Source organism: Bubalus kerabau, chromosome 8 (genome assembly GCF_029407905.1).
Source record: "Bubalus kerabau isolate K-KA32 ecotype Philippines breed swamp buffalo chromosome 8, PCC_UOA_SB_1v2, whole genome shotgun sequence".
NCBI lineage: Eukaryota > Metazoa > Chordata > Mammalia > Artiodactyla > Bovidae > Bubalus > Bubalus kerabau.
Window position 1 is genome coordinate 12,295,013 of NC_073631.1, and position 25,770 is coordinate 12,320,782.

The following is a 25,770-nucleotide window of genomic DNA, read 5'->3' on the forward strand; positions in this document are numbered from 1 at the left end:
CGATTCCTGGATTGGGAGAAGGGACAGCTACCCACTCCAGTATTCTGGCCTGGAGAATTCCATGGACTGTATTATAGTCCATGCGGTCGCAAAGAGTCGGACACAGCTGAGTGACTTTCACTTTCACCTTTATATTATACATGCAGTTAGAATTATAAATGTGTAGTTTTACTAATTAAATTTTATCAATTTAGGGATACAACATACATTTTTATAATATGGTAAAACTTTTCTGGTTGCTCAGATTTGTTTAACACAGGTTTAGGGTTGTCCTTTTTCATGTGCAAAGTATGTTTATCATGCATGTAAAATATTCAAGGAATTTGAATACGTCTCAAAATGTAACCTGTGACAGTATGTTCAACTTTTACTCCTAGTTGTTTTGTGTGTGTGTATATATTACTGTGTTTTAGGAAATAGCTGACATGTAAATCACCATGTTTTGTTGTATGTGTGTGTGTTTTTTCCTAATAGGACTAGTAGATGCTGCAGTCGATGCAGCGCCTGGAGCAGGTGTGTTTACACAGTTGCATGGCCATTGGGTGACCCTTGGATTTTTCAGTCAACTAACATATCTCTAATTTTGCTGCTGTGTTTCATACTTACAAGTTTTTCTAACAACAAAAAAACTTTTCTTACAATAAAAATTTGGAATTAAAAACTGAGATTCATAGTGACCATCATCATATTATTCCCACAGAGCTTAAGAGTATTTCAGTTTTTTCAAGAAAATGGATGAAATAGTGGTAGGCAATATAATATAAATTAAAAGTTATTTTCTTTAACGAATATATTAAGTTCTTATAACCTATGACTTTTTACAGTACTCTTTTCTAAATCAGTATCTAAGATGATGGTATCAACAAGATCAGTGAAATTTAGTGAAGAGACTTTCTGGTTGATTACTTTTGTATTAACATCTAAATCAGCGTTGTTTAAAAGGAAAGCTGCTTTCTGTAGATTCTTAATCCTGAGTACAGTGTTGACAGACCAGTTAGTGTAAAGACTCTGGAGTTATATTCATTCCATTTTCTTCATTAGACAATTGTTTTACTTTGCTGTATAAAATGTATTATTGTATGACTAATAATAATAATAGCTAAAACTTTTATGTATATGTAGTCCTTACATAGTCTAGGCACTATTTTTCACACATTGATATATTAACGTATTTGATATATTATAAATTAACTTATTGTGGGGAAATAACTCAGAGGTCAGTACCGTTATTAACTCCCATTTGACATACAAGGAAATTGAAGGACATCATGTTAAATGCCAGAAGTGGTAGAGTTAGGATGGTAACCCCCAGTCTTTGCGCTTAAGCACCACACTGCCTCTCATACTTGTCAGATTTCCCTCGATACACATACATGTGAACGTGTAAGACTAACTCAGGAATGTGGATCAAATAAGGAGAAAGACTAACAGGAAATTCTGATTCTGGTTGTTTCTTTTCTGTAACTCTTACTTACCTTGGTTAAAGATTTACAGTATTTGATTTTCGTGTGTGTTGTGTATGCATATAAAAATGACTTTACAGGTTTGGAATGGATTGACTTTCGCCTGAGGTGAGTTATTTCTGTGCTTGAATTTGGTTAGATTTTGCTCATTTCCTTGTAGTGAAAGTGGACTTTGAGGGGGTCATTTGCTGTGTTCTTTTATTGTTTTTAATGATAGGACATAATTCTTTTTGTTAATTCTGTATGATTTTATTGATACTAGCTTGCTTACTTATATCGGATATGTTACTTTGATATTTTCACATAAGTATTTTCCTTTTTCACATGTTTTTGAAATGAAACTCAGCCCCTTAATTTCATGAAGTTAAAATCTGAACACAGTTATGGGTGATTTCCTTATCATAACATCATTAATTGTTTCTTAATGTAGTATATTTTTGCATTCATGAACAGAATTACTACAGGAGACAGAAAAACTGATGAAGGAAAAACTAGAGGTACAGTGTCAAGCTGAAAAAGTGCGTGATGACCTTCAAAAACAAGTGAAAGCTCTAGAAATAGATGTCGAAGAACAAGTCAGTAGATTTATAGAACTGGAACAGGAAAAAAATGCTGAACTAATGGATTTAAGGCAACAAAACCAAGCACTGGAAAAGCAGTTAGAAAAAATGAGAAAATTTTTAGATGTAAGTATTCTCAACTTTAATAACTTTTTCATTGGAATGCTACTTGCTACTGTTCTATGTTATGGATTTTAAATTATGAAAAGACTTAAATTCTACTATTTTTATCTGTGTCATCTAATTAATTGAAAAGTATTATTTAAAAATTTTTATTATGCAGCTTTTAGAATTAAAAGCAATACCAACAGATTATGAATAAGCCCTACCAGTTAGCCTTTCCAGATTCATAGTTAAGGAACTTGTCCTAGCCTTTTTCTGAACCAGTAGTCAGACCAAGGATCCTAAGAGCTAACTGTGCACCATTTCACCCATAAAACATATACACACGAGTAACAGTGTGCCCTGGAAGCAAAGAACTGCAGCTGTTTCATGCTGTCATTACTGTCTTCCAAAAAAGATGTTAAATCTCTAATTTCATGTGGATTTTCTTCTTTGGAGTTTCATTAAGTCTTATGTTATCTTCACAGATCAGAGAATCAGATTCTAACACACTTTGTAATTTTAGGTATTTCAAAAAACCTATATTAAAATGAAAAAAATGTGACTACAACACAATCTGTTCTACTTATTTTGCTTAAATATTGGGAGTCCTCCTTTGTTCCAAAAAAGTAAATTCATTTTAAGGAGACCATTTTAATTTCATTTTGTATTTAACATTACTTGAATTGTAAAAAGTGTTGTGCTTCAGATAACATTTAAGTGCTTGCATTTTTGCTGAAGAGCCCCGTGTTATGTATCATACAAGAGCCCTACTAGGCTATGTACCGTGCAACAAGTGTTATCTTTTTAAACCTTTTTGGTTTGGAGCATTTCTGTGATCATCAGTCGTTCATCTTCAAACAGGCAACTGTGCCTACAATTAAAGGGAAGTAAGGGAAATAATAACGTCAATAAATATTATTTCTTGAGTTACTATCATTATTAAACTTTAGGAGCAAGCTGTTGATAGAGAACACGAGAGAGATGTATTCCAACAGGAAATACAGAAACTAGAACAACAACTTAAGGTTGTGCCTCGATTCCAGCCTGTCAGTGAACACCAAACTAGAGAGGTAATGTTTTTATTGATATTGTCTTCCGTACGTTAATTTGTATATTATATATAAAGTAAGATTCGTATCTTAAAAAACTTGAAAGGAATTCTTTCTATTGTATATCAGTTTTCAAAATCAGAAACTTAAATATTACTTCAATATGAGAAGGTAAAGATACCAAAGAAGTATAAAATACCTATAACTCATTGTCATAAAATGTTATCTACAGTCTTATTTAACAAAAGGTATCTTTAAAAACAAAAAACCAGAAGGAATCTGATGTAGAAAAGCGTTATCTACTGGAGCAGTAGAAAAGTTAGCAGTCCCCACAGTTCATAGTCATTCATCGTGTTCCTGACATATTCTAGATTTTGAAAAATAGCTGTGTGTTTGTTGAATCTCAAAAGAATATTTAAGCTCTAGAACTTAGTCATTTCCTACTATTTGTTTCCTTATATTTAAAAAGGGTGATTTGCCTCATTTATAAAACTTTAGGAAACTAAGTTAGGAAACTAACAAGAAAGTATGTGTTTGATTTTCTTCCAAAACATTGTGATCCATTTGTTTTCTTTTTATTTAGCCAGATCTGATTCTCCAGCTTCTGATTTTCTCAGGACCAAAAAAAAAAAAAAAGAAAGAAACATCTAGCTGTTAACAGTACACTGTGCCGTTTTGCTCTACCTGCTTTATTGTCTTCTCCTTTAACCTTACTTCAAGTCTTAGTCCACCCTTTATTGTTCAAGCTTCTCCTCAGGCTTTATTACTGTCCTTTCTCAACCTCTAATTGTAGGTAAGCTAGCATTTCTTTTAATGTTTTAAGGAAGAAGTGCCATTTTTAGATAATTTCGTCTAAGAATCTCACTGAAATAAGGTAGAGTTTCTTTTTTCTTACCATCATATTTCTTTTTTTAATAAGCTTTCTCCATTTGAGCAGAACTAATTTCACAAGCTCTCTTACTGATCTTTCCTATATCCTTCCATCTGCTTCTTACCCGAATCACTTTTTCAGGGCACATGGATCCCTTGCACTGCCTGGCATCCTGACCCCTCTCCTAGGCTGGTGGAATGTGTGGGCTGAAAAGCTTTTTTCCAAGTAACTGTATTAAAGGTCCCCAGTTCCCTTCTGTCCCTATGGTATTTTAGAACCACTGTATTATTATATGTGTTGATAAACCGTTGGTGGAAAGAAAAGTATAATCCATGAAAGTTTTTTAGGTCATTGTATCTCACATATGAATGTAAGTACTGTGTAAACTTGTTTTCTTTATTAGGTTTTAGTGTGGTTGTGCCATTAGAGCTTGCAATTCAACATTATTCAAAAATGCATTTATTTTTTCCTCCTAGCTAGGGAAAACCTTAGTCTTAACAGAACTCTCTTAAAAGAATTGATGAAAGCAATATTATTTCTCTTTAGTGCTGCTTAGATGCATCAACTCAGAAAACATTGCTATAGTTGGAGGTGATAGTGCCATCCTTATCAAAAATACAATTAAGCACAGGCTCTCAAAAAATTTGAAAGGAGGATAGATTTATTACTAACATCCTTACATATTTTAACATTACAGTTTTTGCTTATTATATTTCCAGGTTGAGCAGTTAACAAATCATCTGAAAGAAAAAACGGACAAGTGCAGTGAGCTTTTGCTGTCTAAAGAGCAGCTTCAGAGGGATATACAGGAGCGGAATGAAGAAATTGAGAAATTGGAGTTCAGAGTAAGGGAGCTGGAGCAAGCCTTACTCGTTAGTGCAGACACTTTTCAAAAGGTGTGACATTTTCTTTGGGTTAATTTTATCAAGTGTTTTAGTACAGATTACGCTTAGTTGCATGAACATGTTTATTTACATAAAAAAATTACTAAGGACTCTGTTGATATTATTGCATAATGTATCTGTATGTCTTCATTAACATCATAACCATTTCTGTTTATTCTTTTCTCCAAATATCCCTTGCATACTGGGTCCTGATTAAGAAAGATTAAGCCAGAAGACTTAATTACCCTTTTAAGTATTAATAAGCTTCTAAAATAACAGCCAAGTGAAAATCTGTAGGCACCAGTTCAGGCTGATGCCATGCCCCAGGCTAAGAAGCAGTGAGATCTGTTCCTTTTATGCTAAAGAAAAGCAGGATAAGGAAATTTGGGAGTGTAGGAGATGAGGGGATAGCCTTCATTTTACCTGAGAAATGAATTTTAAGATTGTCAGGCATTCTTGTTTTAATTTATATAAAGTACATTCAAGAGTGAATGTTGTAACTTTTGATTGTTCACTAATGTAGACTACTTCTAATTCAAGAAACACTTCTCCAATTAAAATGGATAATTAGGATTTAATGTCTGAAATTTTGAGAAAATTTTTATGTATTTAAAGGTAGAGGACCGAAAACACTTTGGAGCTGTAGAAGCTAAAGCAGAATTGTCTCTAGAAATACAATTGCAGGCAGAGCGAGATGCCATAGACAGAAAGGAAAAAGAGGTAAGTTTATTTTTAATGACAAAATGTGGCTTGAATTACTTTAGAAAATTTAATTTGATTAGAATGGAATTCATGGTGTGAAACCAAAGTATATAGACTGTTTCTTAGCTCATTGCCTAAGATGCCGTTGAAGACAGTAAACATTTGAACGAGTAAACTGGAATGAAGTAGAGGGGACACGTGGCCTGGACAGAGGAGGGAGTTTTGAGCACAAAAATGTGGCCAGTTTGGTAGGTATGAATTAAATGAAGACGAGAGGAGAGAGAGAGACTAGTGTTGGGGCACAAGGAAGTATCTTCCTCCTGGCCTTGCCATGGGCTTTGAATTACTGCTGCTTTCCTGTGGAGTTTGTTTTTTCTAAAGTTATATTTCCCTGGGAGATAGTAGTGCCTTTTTACAGTGTACTAATATACATGTTCTTAATTCTATAAAGTTCTTTTATGTTTTTCTGCTCCCTCCCTTCCCCCTACCCCAAGAAAACCAGAAGATGCACTTTTAAAACAGCCATCATTTTCAAGTCCTAATTATTTGAACCTTTGTCTATCATCAGTTTTTCTCTAGCATATCGTTCCTTGCTATCTAGCTATAGCATATCATTTTAAATGTTTCAGAAGTTTCAATTACATTTTTATCTCTTTCCATATAATTTTCTCAGAGCATTTGATGTGTATTTATTGAGTGTAAACAGTTTATAAGTGTTAATGAGTACTTTGAAAAAAAGATTGATTTAGATGTCACCTAAAACTATAGCTCAGAGAACTTGTAGTTTAGAGAAGAAAAAAGTCATCTATATAAATAATGGAAATGATTATTTTTATGAAAATTATTATTTTCTCATTATCTCATAGTACTAACTAATGTTTATCTGAGAGATTCTTACTTATTTTACTTTTTGGCTTTTATGTGAGTGACTGGGGACACTTTTGTGGACATATAATCACTTTTGTTAATGTGTGCTTCAAAAAGAATTAACATTTAAAGATTTCTCTTACACTAAATAATCAAATAGATGATCTGCTTTCTAAAAAATGGGACTCCAAAACTGGTCACAAGGCAGAAATAATTGATTAAATATAGTAAAACTTTATATTGTCATTTGAATTTTATTTAACACTACTTAACCTCTTAATTTCTTGAAGTAAGGATCCAATAAGTGTCTCCTACTTAGAATTATATTTGTTGGAATTACAACAGACCTTAGAGAGCTTGTATCAACTAGCTACCAGTTTTTACAGATGAAACAGAGCCAGACTTGCTGAGTGAGTAAAGAATTAAGTTGACAGCTAACCTTGATCTACTCCAGTATCCTTGCCTGGGAAATCCCATGGACAGAGGAGCCTGGCAGGCGACAGTCCATGGGGTCTCAAAAGAGTCAGACATAAGTTAGCGACTAAACAACAAACTTGGTCTACTAATTTTGAATAACAGTGACAAGTGTTCTATCAGAACCCAGTCACTCAGTAACTGGAGACTGAAAGATAGGGATGTAAAATTGAAACATACCTTTTAAAGAAAATAACTTCTTATGCATTCTTTCCTGCACTAGACAAATGTTTTCAGATATCTGACAGTATAAACATAGGATGTCTATGTGTTGTTATATTTGAGATACTTCCACTACTCTCACAGGCTAAATTTGTGTACAACTTTTTAAAAAGTTTATTACAATATTTAGAAATACAGAGTGAAAGAAAGAACAGAAAACCTTAAGATAGATAAGGGTTTCAGGCTGTATAAGAGAAGGAGAATAATGTGGAGAGAAATAGAAGAGTTTCTTTAAGAAAAAGATGCTTTCAATAGGATAGGTTTTAAGTAGAGCGACTTAGCAGCAGCAGCAATGAGATCGAACTTACAAATGACAATAATAAATAATAATAGTTAACTTTGTTGAGGTCTGTGCTAGAACGTGGTCAGTATTTTAATTAATGCCTTGTGTCCTTAACCTTAAACTCTCCCTGAGGATAGGTTCTTTTGGTGTTTCCACTTTATTGAGTAAACCAGATCTTAATAAAGGTTAAGGAACTTGCTCATGGTCACACAGTAAGTGGCTGAACAAGAATTCCTCCTCAATTTCTCTCATTCTGGAGCTTTGTGATGCTTTACTGCCAAAACATCCAGGCATGTTTTGCCTTGCTGATGAGAAATTATCATAAACAGTCATTCAGTATTTGTTGAATTGCCATGTGTAGAGCACCACTGTCCAATTTTAAAACCAGCACCAATCTCAAGGAATCTTCTGTCTAATTAGGATATATATATGTATGTATGTGCTGGACTGGGATAAGTTGCTTCTGTCGTGTCCAACTCTGTGATCCCGTGGACTGTAGCCCACCAGACTCCTCTGTCCATAGGATTCTCCATGCAAGAATACTGGAGTGGGTTGCCATGCCCTTCTCCAGGAGATCTTCCAGACCCAGGGATCTAACCTGTATCTCTTATGTCTCCTGCATTGGCAGGAGGGTTCTTTACCACTGGTGCCACCTGGGAAGCATGTGTGTGTGTGTGTGTGTGTGTGTGTGTGTGTGTGTGTGTGCGCATGTAGCCCGTGTGTGTGTACACATTTGAAAGAAAAAAATTCTTAAAACACAAATAGGTGCTAATTAATGTAATCCAGACAATCTAGATATCATTTGGTAGCTAAATTAAACAAGGTTAAACCAAAAAGCTGCCATTCTATTTTTAAACCTTAATAATATTTTTCTGGTTCTTGGTTATCATAGCCTCAGTAATAAGACAGCCAGGGACCAAAACTGAAGTCTGGCTGTGAAGAGGAAGGAATGCCTCACCGTGTCATTTTGGGAATTGAAGTCTCTGTTTTGATGCCTCAAGTTCAGCTGCTTATGATGGGAATGTTAGTGCTTTAGATGAGTGCTTCTGAAACTTGAATGCGCTATGAATCCCCTTAGGGATCGTTTTAAAATGAAGACTCTGATTCAGTAGGCCCGGGGTGGGGCTTGAGAATCTGTGCTTCAAACATGTTCCCGTGTGATGCTAGTTCTCCTCCCGGGACTACACTTTGAATATTAAGGCTAAGAATTTGACCATAAACTGTTTTGTCAAAAAAGAAAATAAGTATGAGGTGAGACAGGCAAGGGCAGCAATTTTGAGCTTAAATATCTATGTATGTGTTGAAATAATACCTTGTCACCTAAAGTAGTCATAGAAGATAGAAGAAGTATAAATGTCATCTATTAGGTAACTTTGAAGAAGATATAATCATCACAATTTTCAGGAGACTAACCTGATAATTATATGTGTGCAGCTAATAACTATATTTCAGGTGTTATTACTGAGTTTAATACCAGTATTAAAGAAAATTATTTAAATGCAAGTGTTAGACATTAGTTATTAGAAGTAGGATAAATAATAGTTAAGAATGTCAGGTTCCAGAGGTAAACTCCTGAGGTTCAAAAGTGACTTCCACATACTAGCCTTGTGACTGCAGAACAAGGGACTCCTGTCTCAGTGACTCCCTTCCTCATCTCTGAAATGGAGATAATCCTAGTAAAGATGTATAAAGTCATTGCTACTGCTGCTGCTAAGTCGCTTCAGTCATGTCCAACTCTGTGTGACCCCACAGATGGCAGCCCACCAGGCTCCCCCGTCCCTGGGATTCTCCAGGCAAGAACACTGGAGTGGGTTGCCATTTCCTTCTCCAATGCATGAAAGTGAAAAGTGAAAGGGAAGTCGCTCAGTCGTGTCTGAGTCATTACAGGGCTTTTAAAAAATAATACATATAAAGCATATCATGCAGTGTCTTAACAGTGAGTTGCCTGTAAGCGTTAGTTGCTTGGTCATGTCCGACTCTTTGCAACCCCACGGGCTTCTGTCCATGGAATTCTCCAGGCAAGAATATGGAGTGGGTTTCCATTCCTTTCTTCAGGGGATCTTCCTGGCCCAGAAATTGAACCTGAGTCTCCTGCATTGCAGGCAGATTCTTTACCATCTGAGTCATCAGGGAAGCTATAAATGATGGCTATTTATTACTAATATAAATATGATTTCTGTTACAGAAATATTAGGTTAAATGATTTTGAAGGTCTTTGCTTTGCTAATGCTAAGATATAATTCTGACTGCTTGTACTCAGTCACTCTGTCGTGTCCGACCCTTTGTTACCCCATGAACTGTAGCCTTACAGGCTCCTCTGTCCATGGAATTCTCCAGGCAAGAATACTGGAGTGGTTGCCATTTCCTCCTCCTCTGACTACATGTTGGTGTGTAATCAGAATGTGCCCCCTTTCAAGTTCTAAGATGATGAATGATTTATAAGTATTCTTTGGGCCAGCTGCCACTAAATGCTGCCCTTGTATCTTAGGTTGGTCTTAATGCAGCAGTTTTGATCATTAGATAAATAAGCATTTGAAAATCCATTCATTAAAAATGTAGAAGAACTTGAAAAGCATTGAGGTAAACAACTGTTCCTGTCCTCAAGCAAGCCCAATTTTTAAAATATAAATAGCTGTTACTATTCACCATTAGTTTCAATCTCTATATAACTATCAAAGAGCAATTGCTTTACCATTAGTGATAATCTGTGCTCAGAGCTGAATTTCAGTTGTCTTATGCATAGGAACACTCTAGTTATTCTCCTAAAATGGTTTTACTAACTTACTCTGTAAGTTTCTGTGTGTCAGACCTAAGTATCTCTTGGTCTTAGAGTCTGCCTCTGCTCCTTTCTGCCCAAATAAGGCATGTGGCTGCCAAACTTTTATGGGGTTAAGTATTAATATGGACTAAATTGAGTTAGTCTCACTTGGTGGCTAAAATAACTGACTTAATTCTACAGCTTTCTTGAGCCTTTTTGATAGCAGTTAACATAAAATAAGATTTAAAATGTGGATTCTTTCCCTTCCTCTCATAACTCTTTTATGCTTTATCAGGAGATAATATTTGGTAGGAAATGGCTCCTTATAGCCTTCCTCTGGGAAGGATAGTTTTAAAGTGTTTAGTTTGAAAATGTCTGGAAACCATGCAGTTATATCTGGCTTAGAGAAACCCCTTTCCTTTATTTTCATGGCTCACCTGTTTTAAGCATGCATCCTGTAGAGCTTAATCCAGCAGTCTTCATTCTCTCTTGACAAATAAACATCTATATGAACAGTATTTTTCTCTCCCCCTTTGATAATTTTGATATCAAAGATCACAAACTTAGAAGAGCAGTTAGAACAGTTCAGAGAAGAACTGGAGAATAAGAATGAAGAAGTCCAGCAGCTACATATGCAGTTAGAAATACAGAAAAAGGAATCTACTACCCGCCTACAAGAACTTGAACAAGAAAACAAATTATTTAAGGTAATTGCTCAAGGAAAACTTTGCCTCTAAATAATTCATTGTTTTTGTCTTGTATAGTCATAAGTATTAAGCATTTGCTAAATCCAGCTGCTACATAATGCTTAACAGAGGAATAGCTGCAAATGGATTTGCATAGAGTTTATGTTCAACCCAACATATGAAAAATTTTGGAGACCTGTATCAAAACATTTTAAAATTTATTGATTTACAATAATTATATAGTAGCTTTGAACATTTTGGGTGCTGTAGCTTGGTAAGAGTTAATTGACAGAATGGTCTAAAGATCACATGTAATGCTCTATCCAACTGGGATGGTTATCTTTGTTCCTAGGATGAAATGGAGAAACTAGGATTTATCATAAAGGAATCTGATGCTATCTCTACTCAGGATCAACATGTACTGTTTGGGAAATTTGCTCAAATAATGCAAGAAAAAGAGGTAGAAATTGACAGATTGAATGAGCAAATTATGAAACTTCAGCATCAACTTAAAATGACGACAGATAACAAGGTACACTAATTTAAAATTACTATATGAAACTATTTAAATGAGAATTTTATTTTTATTGAAGTAGTTGATTTACACTATGGTATTAATTTCAGGTGTACAGCAAATGGATCTAGTTTGCTCCAGATTATTTTCCATTATAAGTTATTACAAAATATTAAACAGAGTTCCCTGCTTATACAGTTAACCTTTCATGCTTATCTTTTTTATGTATAGTAATTTGTGTTGCTGTGAACATTGGGGTGTGTGTATCTTTTCAAATTAGACTTCTTGCCTTTTCTGGATATATGCCCAGGAATAGAATTGCTGGATCATATTCTGTTTTCCTTTTTTTAAGGAACCTCCATACTGTTTTTCATAGTGGTTAAGCTAGAATTTTAAAGGGCAAAATAGTTATTTTTCAGCTTATTTTTTAATGTAAAAACCAAATAAAACCTAATTCTCTTTTATCCATTAATTTTGATTTATTAAGACATATTAGTTTAACAAGCTATGTGTATTTGTATCCATTCCTAATATTGTCAAACATTTTTGATGTTTCATAGTCTCTGGTACCTCAGATTTCATCATATCATTCTAACCGAAATATTAAAAACTTCAAAATTCTTCTATTATGTTTGAGTTTTTAAATAAGATAGTGATATTTAAGCACTATCTGTTATAGACTTTTATTTTAATACTTTTCATCCTTTTCAATTAGAATATATTGATACTGACTATTTTACTTACAGGAAATCAGCTATTAAATGCATAAATTACTTTATATTTAATAATTTTCTGAAAGAAGTTCTAAGTAAGGTCATTTTTAGTATGATGTAAGACTTGTGGTCTATATTAAAATTAATTTAGTATTTCTGAGAAGTATTTTTGTGTATGTGATCAACACTTTAATAAGATATTGCCTTAATAAAATTCCCCAAATATAAATACATAGTTATTACATATGTTGCTTTTTTGTTAACTGATAGGTTATTGAAGAAAAAAATGAACTTATAAGGGATCTTGAAACCCAGATAGAATGTTTGTTGAGTGATCAAGAACGTGTGAAGAAAAATAGAGAAGAAGAAATCGAGCAGCTGAATGAAGTTATTGAAAAACTTCAACAGGAATTGGCAAATATTGAGCAAAAGACATCAGTGGTTGCTAATTCTCTCCCAGAAGAAGCAGATAGTTTAAAACATCAGTTGGATATGGTAACAGCTGAAAAACTGGCTTTGGAACAGCAAGTAGAAAACACTAATGAAGAAATGGCCTTGACAAAAAATGCACTTAAAGAAACCAATTTAAAAATGAACCAACTAACAGAAGAATTATACAACTTAAAGAGAGAACGTGAAAAAATTGAAAAAATCCATAGCATACCAGAGAAAAGTGTTAACTTGGCTATAGATGACCTGAACAAAAACAAACCAGGACTAGAGGTAGTCCTTCCTGAGGACGCTCTTCAGCCCCTAGAAAATCAGACTTACCTCGATTCTTTTGAAGAAAACAGCAAAGTTTCCATAAGCAGCTTGGAAACAAAGGTGCTACAGCTTGAGAGCACTGTGAGCGCAAAGGACTTAGAACTTACCCAGTGTCATAAACAGATAAAGGACATGCAGGAGCAAGGCCAGTATGAAAAAGAAGTGCTGAAAAACAAGATTGTAAACCTACAGAATATACTTGAGGAAAAAGTTGCTGCTGCTCTTGTGAGTCAAGTCCAACTTGAAGCAGTTAAAGAATATGCAAAATTCTGGCAAGATAAACAATCAACTTCATCAAAACCTGAAAGAACAAATATACAGAATTTGACTCAACTAACAGAAAATGAAATGGAGTCACATGTGTCAGCACTGACCTTGAGAATATCAGAATTAGAAAGCCAGGTGGTTGAAATGCAGACTAGTTTGATTTTAGAAAAAGAACAGATAGAAATTGCAGAAAAAAATGCTCTGGAAAAAGAAAAGAAGCTACTAGAACTGCAGAAGCTATTGGAGGACAATGAGAAAAAACAGGGAAGCAAAGAAAGGGAAAGAAGCCCTCCAGGAGACTTTGAAATTCTCAAGGTTAGTTTGTATTTGATCTTTTTCACTTAAATACCTTAAGAAACTCTTTTCCCTTTTCCTTAAACTTACTGCTAACTTATTAAATTCAAACAATGTTCTTTATATCTAGCAACTCCATATATAAAGGGTTTTTATTTTTAAAAAATGACCATTCTGTACGGTCATATTATTATCACTAGAATAATGGATACAAACTATTTTGTATAGTTTTAAAATCACAGTATTTATTTTACTGCCATGGTCATTATGAGCAGTCGTAAGTAGAGCAGTCCCAAGAAACGTGGAAATGTTAAGGATAGCAAATGTCCTCTGGAACTTGTGTGGATTTTTTCCCTCTTTCTTCCAATATGCATGGTAAGTGTTATCATTCCTTTTACACAATGAAAAATATCAGAATATATTAGTGTTCTAGTGCATTAATGTATGAGTGATAAATCATTTGCTTTTACAGATTCTATACCTCTGTTAGATTTCATCCTTTCTTCTCTGAAAGTCTGTTTATGTAAAGTTCTGAAAGCGTAGGTATTAGCAATAGGACAGATGTGGAAGGACTTTAATTTTCAGATTCTCACTTTATATATTTGTAATTTTGAGTACTGTGTAGTCTTATCTGAACACCAGAAATTAACTGATATTAGGTTCCTATGAATATTTATTTGTCAAAGAGTAGTAAGTAATTCTTTCCATTTACTAGGCTTTTTCCTTCTAGCTAACTGAAACTATATAAATTACTGTAAATAATATTTAAAACAGTAATGTGACTTTCCATATGATTAAAATATCTTAGTAAGATTTTATTATTTCTTAATATCTAAGAAATATCTTACTAAACCACCTCATATCTTTTCAGGAGAGTGATATAAATATGAAAAATTTTTGAATAGATAACTGAAACTGTTTCATTAATTATAAAATTTTTTAGGATATATTCTAATGACCTGATTTACCTTTCATTCCCCGAAAAATCATTCTTTGTGTGTGTGTGTGTGTGTGTGTGTGTGTACTGACTCAAGAATATAAATTGATGGTTCTGAAGAGTTTCCCTATTTGTTGAAAGAACATGGGTCTATTTAACCCCTTTAATCTGATAGGCAGTTGTTCCTGAAAAAGCTTTATTGAATTATTCAAGTACCTTGAATTTGGCTTTATTTTTTGAAAATGACATGTTTGTGTTTTCCACTACCATTTAGACAACTGCTGAGCTGTTTCATACCAATGAAGAAAATGGACTTTTTGGTCAGCTTGAGACTGTTAGAGCAGAGTCTGCTGCTACCAAAGAAGAACTTGCCAGTTACAAAGAGAAGGCAGAAAAACTTCAGGAAGAGCTTTTGGTAAAATTAATAACATAGCTTCTATTTCTTCCTATTTTATTTCAAAGTGTATATTCTCTTAATATGAAAACAATCCCAGATCTATAATTTAACAGCTTAGGGGAAAAAAAATCTTTCATAAATTTGATGAAAAGTTATTATAAATTTCATTGCTCTCATCTTTCTTGTTTGGTTTTCCTTGGAATCTCTTTTAATCTCTTAAAAGGGGGATGCTTTTAATCTTCTAGTCTAGTTAATAAAGAAGGAGAAGGACGGATGTTAACCCCTGAGAACCAAAAATAGAGTCCGATAAAATGATTTCACTTCTGTGTTAATCTGTGACTTTACATATATGCAAGTGTGTATGAAAACTCTGTTTCTGAAATGTTTTCCCTGTTATTCTGTGGAAAATGAGCATACTAACATGAATTATACTCTCAACCCTAAATTCTACATGTGATATTTTTATCTGAATGTTCTAAACTGTTGTTCTATGTTTTTAGGTAAAAGAAACATATACGGCATTTCTCCAGAAAGATTTAAGCCAAGTTAGGGATCAACTCAAAAAAGCAGAAGCAAAATTATCCTGCTTCTCAGAAAGAGAAGATAATACTGAGGTAGAAGAAGATAGAAAGGTCTGCATATTAGAGCCACTTCCTATAAAAGTGGGTCAGAGCTCCGCATCCCAGACAGATGGGACCCTCAAGGTCAGCAGCAGCAATCAGACTCCACAAGTTCTTGTTAGAAATGCAGGAATCCAGATTGACTTATGGAGGGAATGTTCATCAGAAGAAGTCACTGAAATAATTAATCAGTTTACTGAAAAGATTGAGCAGATGCAAGAACTACATGCTGCCGAAATCCTGGATATGGAATCCAGACACATTTCAGAAGCTGAAACCTTAAAGAGGGATCACTATGTCGCTGTCCAGTTGCTGACAGAGGAGTGTAGTACCTTGAAGGCGGTGATCCAGTGTCTGAGGTCTAAAGAGGTATTTGGTTTTCACAATGTATTTTTTCAGCATTCTGTAGTTGGCTTTTTTTTTCCCCCCCAAAAAAAATTTTATGTTGTTAAGAGACAAATTTGGAGGCAATTTCTTCCTTATAATAAAACTACAATTTAAAATCTTTCTTTTGTGTACAGTCAAATAGTAATGTCCCACAAAGCTCCTGTGCAGATTTAGAACCTGATGTTATCATTCCTTAAGTTATTAATGTCTCTTATTGTAATATCCCTGAAGAAAAAAATTAAAGCCTTACTGTAAACCATGGATAATTTTATTTATTGTGAAAGGTGTGACATGTTTGTTTGTTTGACAGCATTACAAAAAAAGTAAAATGTTCATTGGACCTTTTTTTTTTAATAAAGCAAAACATGTTTTATTTCTTTGTTTTCTCTGATTAGGGCTCCTCAATTCCTGGGTTAACACATTCTGATGCTTACCAAACTAGAGAAATATGTTCCAGTGGTAAGTTATATAAACTGGAATTTTTATAGTACTTACTTAAAAAAGTTTGTTTCTCTTTAATAGTCAATGGTTTTCTTTATTTTAGATTCTGGATCAGACTGGGGTCAGGGAATTTATCTTTCACAAAGTCAAGGATTTGACACGGCGTCGGAAGGCCAAGGAGAAGAAGGTGAAAGTTCAGGAGATTCATTTCCAAAGAAAATAAAGGTACTAAAAGATAGCCATCTTTCAGTAAAACTTAGCAAGTGTAGTTTCTATGTTGAACATAATAATTTATTAGAAGTTAGTATAGAAGATCTTACTATATTAAGATCTCTCTGAAAAGAAAAATTCATAGCTAGAAGGAAACTTGTGGCTCTATTTAGTTTTATTTCTGTATTTTACAGATAATTAGAGTATATTTAATTGTATAAAGATTTTTAAAACTTTCCATTCCTAATATTTTTGTTTGCCAAATTATTAAAGCAGTCTCAAAGTCTAGAACCTATCTTCTACATATTTCTTTTGGTCAAATTAGTGCCTGATATAAATCCAAGAAGAGCACGTTAGATAAATAGAAAGAACCTAGGAGATGAGCGGCACGTAAGGGCATAGGCAGTCTTCTGGGATCGGTGTACCCCTCCGGAAGAAGAAAGTGTACAGTGATGGCAGGTTGGCGTTTCCTTTCTGCAGTGGCTTTTCTAAATCTGTCTAACTGGGATTCCTCTTTTCATGTCTGACTTGACAGTTTTTGAAAATGTCTTAATTCTGGCTTTTGTGTTGTGGCTTCTAGGGACTGCTGAGAGCTGTCCATAATGAAGGCATGCAGGTGCTCTCGCTCACTGAGTCTCCCTGTAGTGACGGAGAAGACCATTCTGCTCAGCAGACGTCAGAGTCTTGGCTGGAAGAGAGAAGAGCTTACCTCAGTACAATCTCCTCTCTTAAGGATTTAATTACCAAAATGCAAGTGCAAAGAGAAGCCAAGGTACTCAAAGACTATGGTGCATCTAAGTAGCTTTATATGATTTTTATCAATAATAAGGCACTTTGTTTGCCAAATTAACTGTTGTCTTTTATGATGTTTTTCACATAAATTTCTATGTATTGTTTAAATGCTCCAAGTTGCACACTTGAAAGTAAATTTGTATCCTCTTAGACTTCCAATGCTGATTCTGGTTAGCAGATAGGTAGGTACCTAGAACAGATGTCTAGAACAGTTCTTAGCTTATTTGAAAACTGACTTTTGTTTTTTGTACTCTGCCAGGTTTATGATAGTTCTCAACCTCATGAGAGCGCCTCCGACTGGCGAGGTGAACTTCTGCTTGCTGTTCAGCAGGTTTTCTTAAAGGAGCGCAGTGTTTTCCTAGCCGCATTTCAGACCGAGCTGACAGCTCTAGGTACAGGAGATGCGGTTGGATTATTAAACTGTCTGGAACAGAGAATACAAGAACAGGTATCAAAATGAGACTGTAAGAAAAACTTTAAAACAAAGAATGCTTTTTAATAGTAATGAGAAAATGAGTTTTTTATTAGTTGTTTATTAGAAATATTTATATAAAATGAGTTATTAGTTTTAGAGTAAGTCTTAAGGTTAAAATTTTAACAGGAGCCACTAAGAATATTTAGGATAAAAAGTATTACTACAGATATTTTCTCTTATGTTAGAAAATAAGCAGGACTAAAAATTAATGAGTTAATCATCCAATTTGGGAAGTTAGAAAAAGAGTAACAAAATAAGTCTAAAGAAAACAGAAAGAACAAGATACCCTCAGTTCTCTTCATTTGCAGCAGTAAGATTGGTAAAGCTGTTGTGAATACTGAGCCATTGCCAGCAGGGAAAGCCTGTGAGTCCCTGGCGGTGACATTTTTGTCAAGCAGTCAATGTATAATCTTGTTTTATGTGCATTTCTGTTTAAAGACACCCTATTGATTATGTATTGTTGAATCATTAACATTGAACTCATGGCCAGCTGCACTGTAACTTAAACCTAAACAAAACTTTTCTAACACATGCATCTTCTCTGTCATGTGTCTTTCAGCCCTGTTGTGCTTAGGCATACTGGACAATACTTCATGTCTATGTTTGGGAACCATTTTAAACAGCAAAATCATCAGTAAAAAGCACAAATGTACCCAAAATACGGCACTAAAAGGATGACAGAAAGGACACTTGTTTACAGCATAAGAAATAAAAGATGGCAAAATATCACCTTGCTCAATTTCCACTAGAAACATGTGAATGTGGCAGTTTTAATTTCTTGCCGCTCTATGCACATGTTTGAGAATGACTGTTAAGAGCATCACAAGTATTGAATTTAGGGTCACAGATAAATATTCAAGAGTAGACATTCTTAAATATGTAATCCACAAATAGTGAGGCTCAACTGTAATAAAGAAAAAAGAAATTAATGAAATGGATACACTGGTACAGTAGAGAGGATGAAAAGCTAAAAGTTGACTCTGAAAGGTAAATAAAATAGAGGTTTTTCTGGAGACTAAGTTAAGGAAAACGGTAAAACACCCTTTAAATTTTGGCCACAACATGAGGCTTGTGGGATTTTAGTTCCCCCACCAGGGATCAAGGGGCTTCCCCAGTGGCTGAGCAGGTAAAGAACCCTGCAGTACAGGAGACGTGGGTTTGATCCCTGCATCCGGAAGACACCCCCCTGGAGAAGGAAACCACAACTCACTGTACTAGTCTTGTCTGAAAAATCCCGTGGACAGAGGAGCCAGGTGGGCTACAGTCCAGAGGGTCGCAGAGAGTCAGCTGGACACAACTGAGCGACTAAGCGCACAGGCAGGCACACCACGGATGGAACCTGCACCTCTGCAGTGGAGTGCAGAATCTTAAACGTGGGACACCAGGAAAGTCCCCAATGTGTTGATGTATGGCAGAACCAATACAATATTGTAAAGTAATTAGCCGCCAATTAAAATAAATAAATTTATATTTTTAAAAAAAGGAAAGTCCCAAATGTAATTTTAAAAATAGTTATTTACAGTAGCATCAAATGGACAAATTCCTAAAAGTATACGTACTACTAAAACGGATGAAAAGGTAGAAAATCTGAGTAGACGTATAACAAAGAGTTAAATTCATAGTTTTAAAACTTTTCACAAAGTAGGGCTCAGGATTAGATGGCTTCAGGAGTGAATTCTCCCAAATGTTGAAAGACATAATACTAGTTCTTCACAAACTCTGGCAAAATAAAGAAGGAAACACTGGCCAGCTCATTCCATGAGGCCAGTATTGCTCTAACTCTAAAACCAGACAGAAATATCACAAGAAAAGAAATCTACAAACCAAATACCTAATGAGAACAGAACAGTCAGTGGAAAAATGGACAGATGTTAAAGTATGTGCTCATGAAAGAAATAAAAGAGTATCCAATAAATATATGAAAAGATGCTCAAATAAAATGTGCTCTATTATTCATAGCAGGCAATACTACATGACACTGAAATGAGTGTGAAGTAGAGCCAGGATGGTTCACCAATGTATCCAGTGAAAAAAGCAAACATGAATACAGTATGGTGCCATTTATATAAAGTTTTGAAACTCGTAAAACAGAACTGTGTGTATTTTAGGGGTGTGTGTATGTAGTGTATTATACCAAGTGCATGGAAGCAACACCAGACTTGGAACCTAGTTGTTTCTTGAGCAGATGGTGCAGAGGAGGGTGTGTTCACGGAGTTGTACCCGAGGGACTTCAGCTGTGTAGGGGCTCTTTCTTGGGCTAAGTACATGCATGTTTATTATATTACGCATTATATTTTATCGTGTGTTTAAAGATTTTTGAAATAAATGCAAAGACTAATAATCTGTAAAGTAAATCCTAATGATCAGGAAGAGAAAATTAGTAACTTTTCCCAAAATTTTAGCATGTCATACTTCTTCAGACTTCCTGGTTTTTAATGTTATTGTCTTTACAACCCTCTTGACTTTTTTTTTACAGGGTATTGAATATCAAACAGCTATGGAATGCCTCCAAAAAGCAGACAGAAGGAGTTTGTTAGCTGAAATTCAAGCACTGCATTCTCAAATGAGTATTAAGAAAACGACTCTGAAAACAGAGCAAGAGATTGATCAGCCAAGCCAAGGTATGCTATAGGACAGGCTCATATGGTGACATAAATGGGTGAAAGAAACTGTTTCATTTTGTTTCCCTTGTTATTATTCAGTTAAAACACATTTCTTCTTAGTCACATTTTTTCCTCATTCTCCTATCAGTATGTTAATCTGCATTAATTACTCTAGGGATTAAAGAGGTCTCCAGTTTGTTTTAAGATATATATATAAAAGATACATATACACACATGTATAATACTAAAAATATTTTTTAGAATTGAAATATATTTGTTTACATAGGGTTTTCTAGCCAGGCAAAAACTCATACTCAGCTTTGGGAATGAGGTAAAAAATGCTCAGTTATGCTATGCCATCTAAGCTTATTGCTCCATCTTTTAAAAAAAAAAAAGCGATAGTTCTTGAAATTGGGAAGAGGTGGTGGTGGTGAATGCTAGTGGTAAAGACCCTGACTGCCAGTGCAGCAGACTTAAGAGACTCAGGTTCAGTCCCTAGGTCGGGAAGATCCCCTGGAGGAGGGCATGGCAACCCACTCCAGTACTCTTGCCCGGAGAATCCCATTGACAGCGGAGCCTGGAGGGCTACAGTTCATGAGGTCGCAAAGAGTCAGACATGATTTAAGTGACTTGGCACGTACGGCAGTGGTGGAAGTAAGGGGGTTATTGCTCAGTCGTAAGAGAAAAAATGTTATGTGCGCCAAACAGGCTGGTAAGGACGTGCTTTAAAATAGCACAGGACTTTGCTTTTATCTCTCATGGCTGAGTAAAAGTTCCCCGGCACGTCCAACTCTGTACCCCACGGACTGTAGCCCACCAGGCTCCTCTGTTCTTGGGATTCTCCAGGCAAGAATACTGAAGTGGGTAACCGTTCCCTTCTCCAGGGGATCCTCCCAACTCAGGGATCAAACCCAAGTCTTCCATATTGCAGGCGGATTCTTTATCGTCTGAGCCAACAGGAAAGCCCTTTATCTTCTACAGAAGTTGAAATTGACTTCAGCTAGCTATGTGTGGAGAGAGAATGATGGTAACTCTTACAGATACTTCAGTCCAAGAGACAGCAATTTTCTGACATATAAACAGATTGTTGTTATTTAGTTGCTGTCCAACTCTTTTGCGACCCCATATACTATAACCCATCAGGCTCCTCTGTCCATGACAAGAATATTGGGATGGGTTGCCATTTCCTTCTCCAGGGGATTTTCCCGACCCAGGGATCAAAACCCACATCTCCTGCATTGACAGGCAGATTCTTTACCACTGAATCACCTGAGAAGCCCATATAAACAGATACATTCAATTTTAATTTAAAATGAGCAGGCATTGCCTTGATCAGGTTGTTTAGTTATTAAGCTCATTATCTTTCTTTGTTTTGAAGCTTTGTGTGAGGATAACCTAAAAGAAAAAGAAATCCTCAATGGAAATAACCATTTCTTTTTTAATACCTTTTTTGTATTTGCAAACTATAACATATATATAGAAAATTACAAAATGCAAAAATATACATTATAAACACTATGAAATGAGTTCCTGTGGAAACCTTACCCTTATCAAGTGTTCCAGAAGCCCGCTTCTGCTACTCTGTAGTGATATAGAACACATGTTCCTCTGTGGTACTCTAGAGGTAACCATTATCCTGACTTTTTAACTGCCTTTTTACATATTCCTAAATCACGTAAGTTTAAAGTATTTCCTGCTCTTAAACTTTATCACTCTGATAAATTTTGTGTCTTATCTCTTTCACCTCTCTATGACATTCTTCTGAGTTACATTTATCTCTAGTTCATTTTTGTTACTATATAGAATTCCCTTGTGTGACTACTTCACAGTTTATATCAATTTATATATTCATTCTGTGGTTAAACATTGAGGTTGTTTCTACTTTCTGGCTGTTAAATTCAGTACTGTTCCGCACATGGTTATGCCATGTTTCTGATGCATTCTTGCATTAGTCTTCTGGATACGTATATTGCTAGGTCATAGAATGTATATATTCAGATTTATTAGATAATGCCCAACTCTTTACCAACACGGTCATATCAATTTGTGCACTTTCTAGCAGTATAGTTCTAGAAAGTTCTGTTGCTTCACATTTTTGCCAAAAGTTGATGATGTCAGCCCTTGATTGCCCGTCTAGTGGGTACGCAGTGGATTGCTATTATTGGTTTTAATTTACATTTCTCTAAGTTTGTCATATGATTATTGGCTAGCTGGATTTGTGCTATTGTGATATGCTTGTTAAGATCTTTTCTTCCCTTTTCAAGAGGAGTATCTGTTCATTAGAGCTGATTTCTCTCAAAATCATTAGAAATTAAAGTGAAATCTGAATTTTCATCATGTGTAGTAAGGATACATATCTTTGTTTTCATTTTGGTTTAATATAAAGGTAGAAACACCTATCAGATCAGATCAGATCAGTCGCTCAGTCGTGTCTGACTCTTCGCGACCCCATGAATCGCAGCACGCCAGGCCTCCCTGTCCATCACCAACTCCCAGAGTTCACTGAGACTCACGTCCATCGAGTCAGTGATGCCATCCAGCCATCTCATCCTCTGTCGTCCCCTTCTCCTCCTGCCCCCAATCCCCCCCAGCATCAGAGTCTTTTCCAATGAGTCAACTCTTCGCATGAGGTGGCCAAAGTACTGGAGTTTCAGCTTTAGCATCATTCCTTCCAAAGAAATCCCAGGGCTGATCTCCTTCAGAATGGACTGGTTGGATCTCCTTGCAGTCCAAGGGACTCTCAAGAGTCTTCTCCAACACCACAGTTCAAAAGCATCAATTCTTCGGCACTCAGCCTTCTTCAGAGTCCAACTCTCACATCCATACATGACCACTGGAAAAACCATAGCCTTGACTAGACGAACCTTTGTTGGCAAAGTAATGTCTCTGCTTTTGAATATGCTATCTAGGTTGGTCATTACTTTCCTTCCAAGGAGTAAGTATCTTTTAATTTCATGGCTGCAGTCACCATCTGTAGTGATTTTGGAGCCCAGAAAAATAAAGTCTGACACTGTTTCCACTGTTTCCCCATCTATTTCCCATGAAATGGTGGGACCGGATGCCATGATCTTCGTTTTCTGAATGTTGAGCTTTAAGCCAACTTTTTCACTCTCCACCTTCACTTTCATCAAGAGGCTTTTTAGTTCCTCTTCACTTTCTGCCATAAGGGTGGTGTCATCTGCATATCTGAGGTTATTGATATTTCTCCTGGCAATCTTGATTCCAGCTTGTGTTTCTTCTAGTCCAGCGTTTCTCATGATGTACTCTGCATATAAGTTAAATAAACAGGGTGACAATATACAGCCTTGACGTACTCCTTTTCCTATTTGGAACCAGTCTATTGTTCCATGTCCAGTTCTAACTGTTGCTTCCTGACCTGCATGCAGATTTCTCAAGAGGCAGATCAGGTGGTCTGGTATTCCCATCTCTTGAAGAATTTTCCACAGTTTATTGTGATCCACACAGTCAAAGGCTTTGGCATATAGTCAATAAAGCAGAAATAGATGTTTTTCTGGAACTCTCTTGCTTTTCCATGATCCAGCGGATGTTGGCAATTTGGTCTCTGGTTCCTCTGCCTTTTCTAAAACCAGCTTGAACATCAGGAAGTTCACGGTTCACATATTGCTGAAGCCTGGCTTGGAGAATTTTGAGCATTACTTTACTAGTGTGTGAGATGAGTACAATTGTGTGGTAGTTTGAGCATTCTTTGGCATTGCCTTTTCCTATTTTGAAATTTATATCAGTCTCACATTTGTCATTGAAAAGCTGAAGAATTTAAATATCTTAAAATATTTTAGATAAAATAGGTGTAATAAGGCCACAAATTAAATATATTCCTTATGTTTAGACATAGGATTAATTGAAGATTATTTTTAGAGAATTTATTGCTATTACTTCATTTAAATAAATAGAACCCCGTTGAAAGCTTAGTTACTATCACATATTTACATATTTATATATATAAATCCTGAGACTCTACTCCCTAAGAAACAGTTTCAAAAGCTTAAATTAACATGAATAGTCTAAAGTCAATGTTATTCCTATGTCCTGACACCAGTAATATGACTTCTAATAGGAACTGATGAGCTTCAAGTTAAAAATACACTTATGGTACGGCTTCCCCTGTGGCTCAGTGGGAAGAAATCTGCCTGCCAGTGCAGGGAACACAGGTTTGATCCCTGGTCCAGGAAGATCCCACGTGCCTCAGAGCAGCTAAGCCTGTGTGCTCTGGAAACTGGGAGCACAGTGACTGACGCCCCCGAGCCTAGAGACCGTGCTCTGCAACAGGAGAAACCACGGCAATGAGAAACCTGAGCACCACACCCAGAGAAAAGGGCCGCACAGCAACAGAGACCCAGCACAGCCAAAATAAATAAAAATACATTTATGGTAGAGCAGAGAAGCAAAAAACAGAGTAAAAATCACCCTGGAATCTCCTAAATCCTAAAATAAATGACTGTTAACACCCAGGAAATATGTCTTCAGACCTTTTCGTTGTGTATATGTACATAAGTTTATATTTTTTATAAAGATGGATCCTGATAAATATTTCATGACCTTTTTTTCACTTGGAGATTTAAATATTTTACTTTGTTTTCTTGCAATACACATGTAGCAAGGATTTGGTCTGTTTTTAAAGACAAAACCATGATCCATATTGGCCTTTGGACTTCCCCCTTCTGTTATAATGAAGTTCCTAGGGACTTCTGTGGAGGAGGGCTGAACAAAACCAGCAGGCATTGCTGATCATTGTAATCGGAATCACCAGTACTTTGGCTGTCAGAAACTTGGAATTTTTGTGTGTGAGCTATTGAAATTCTGAATGAACAAATACAAGTTCCTATTTATGGTATTAAGGGAACTTTTTTTTGTTTATTTCAAGTCTTATATCCAGTAATGAATTCTGTTAAACTTTTATCATCCTTATATGTTCATAGTTCTGAAATCTTGAGGATTTAGCACTATGAGGAAAATCTACATATTCATCTATTTATATAAATTGCTAACTTCACAGGCTGTAATCATTCCACATTTGCTTTGTAGTAATCTCCTAAGTAACACGTCTGTTATTGACAACAGAATATTTATAAACGAAGTACCAGTTGCTGGATCATATTCTAAATACTAACATTTTTTCATGTAGAACCCTTCGACTATAATATGCAGCAGAAGCAGTCTCAAATGCTGGAGATGCAGGTGGAGCTCGGCAGCGTGAAAGACAGAGCAACAGAGCTGCAGGAGCAACTGAGCTCTGAGAAAATGGTGGTTGCCGAACTGAAAAGTGAGCTTACACAGACTAAACTGGAACTAGAAGCAACACTGAAGGCCCAGCATAAGCACCTCAAGGAGTTAGAGGCATTCAGGTGTGCCACACTGCTTGACTGTAAACCTGTATTAGTGAAAAGTGAAGTCGCTCAGTCGTGTCCGACTC

The 25,770-nt window shown here is 35.6% G+C and overlaps 1 protein-coding gene across 6 annotated transcripts in view; it reads left to right on the plus strand.

Annotated features, from left to right (window-relative positions):
- AKAP9 (A-kinase anchoring protein 9) overlaps positions 1-25,770 on the plus strand; it is a 164,963-nt gene that overhangs the window by 123,817 nt on the left and 15,376 nt on the right. For 3 of the 6 annotated variants that reach the window (XM_055589687.1, XM_055589688.1, XM_055589691.1), the window contains 16 exons: positions 475-513; positions 1,917-2,149; positions 3,079-3,198; positions 4,768-4,944; positions 5,548-5,652; positions 10,793-10,945; positions 11,277-11,456; positions 12,422-13,498; positions 14,689-14,829; positions 15,312-15,800; positions 16,214-16,277; positions 16,363-16,484; positions 17,050-17,241; positions 17,521-17,709; positions 20,213-20,357; positions 25,483-25,702. In XM_055589687.1, coding sequence (XP_055445662.1) covers positions 475-513; positions 1,917-2,149; positions 3,079-3,198; positions 4,768-4,944; positions 5,548-5,652; positions 10,793-10,945; positions 11,277-11,456; positions 12,422-13,498; positions 14,689-14,829; positions 15,312-15,800; positions 16,214-16,277; positions 16,363-16,484; positions 17,050-17,241; positions 17,521-17,709; positions 20,213-20,357; positions 25,483-25,702 — 3,646 coding nt within the window. The remainder of the gene's footprint in view (positions 1-474; positions 514-1,916; positions 2,150-3,078; positions 3,199-4,767; positions 4,945-5,547; positions 5,653-10,792; positions 10,946-11,276; positions 11,457-12,421; positions 13,499-14,688; positions 14,830-15,311; positions 15,801-16,213; positions 16,278-16,362; positions 16,485-17,049; positions 17,242-17,520; positions 17,710-20,212; positions 20,358-25,482; positions 25,703-25,770) is intronic. The other 3 variants (XM_055589689.1, XM_055589690.1, XM_055589692.1) reach the window with 1 other exon arrangement.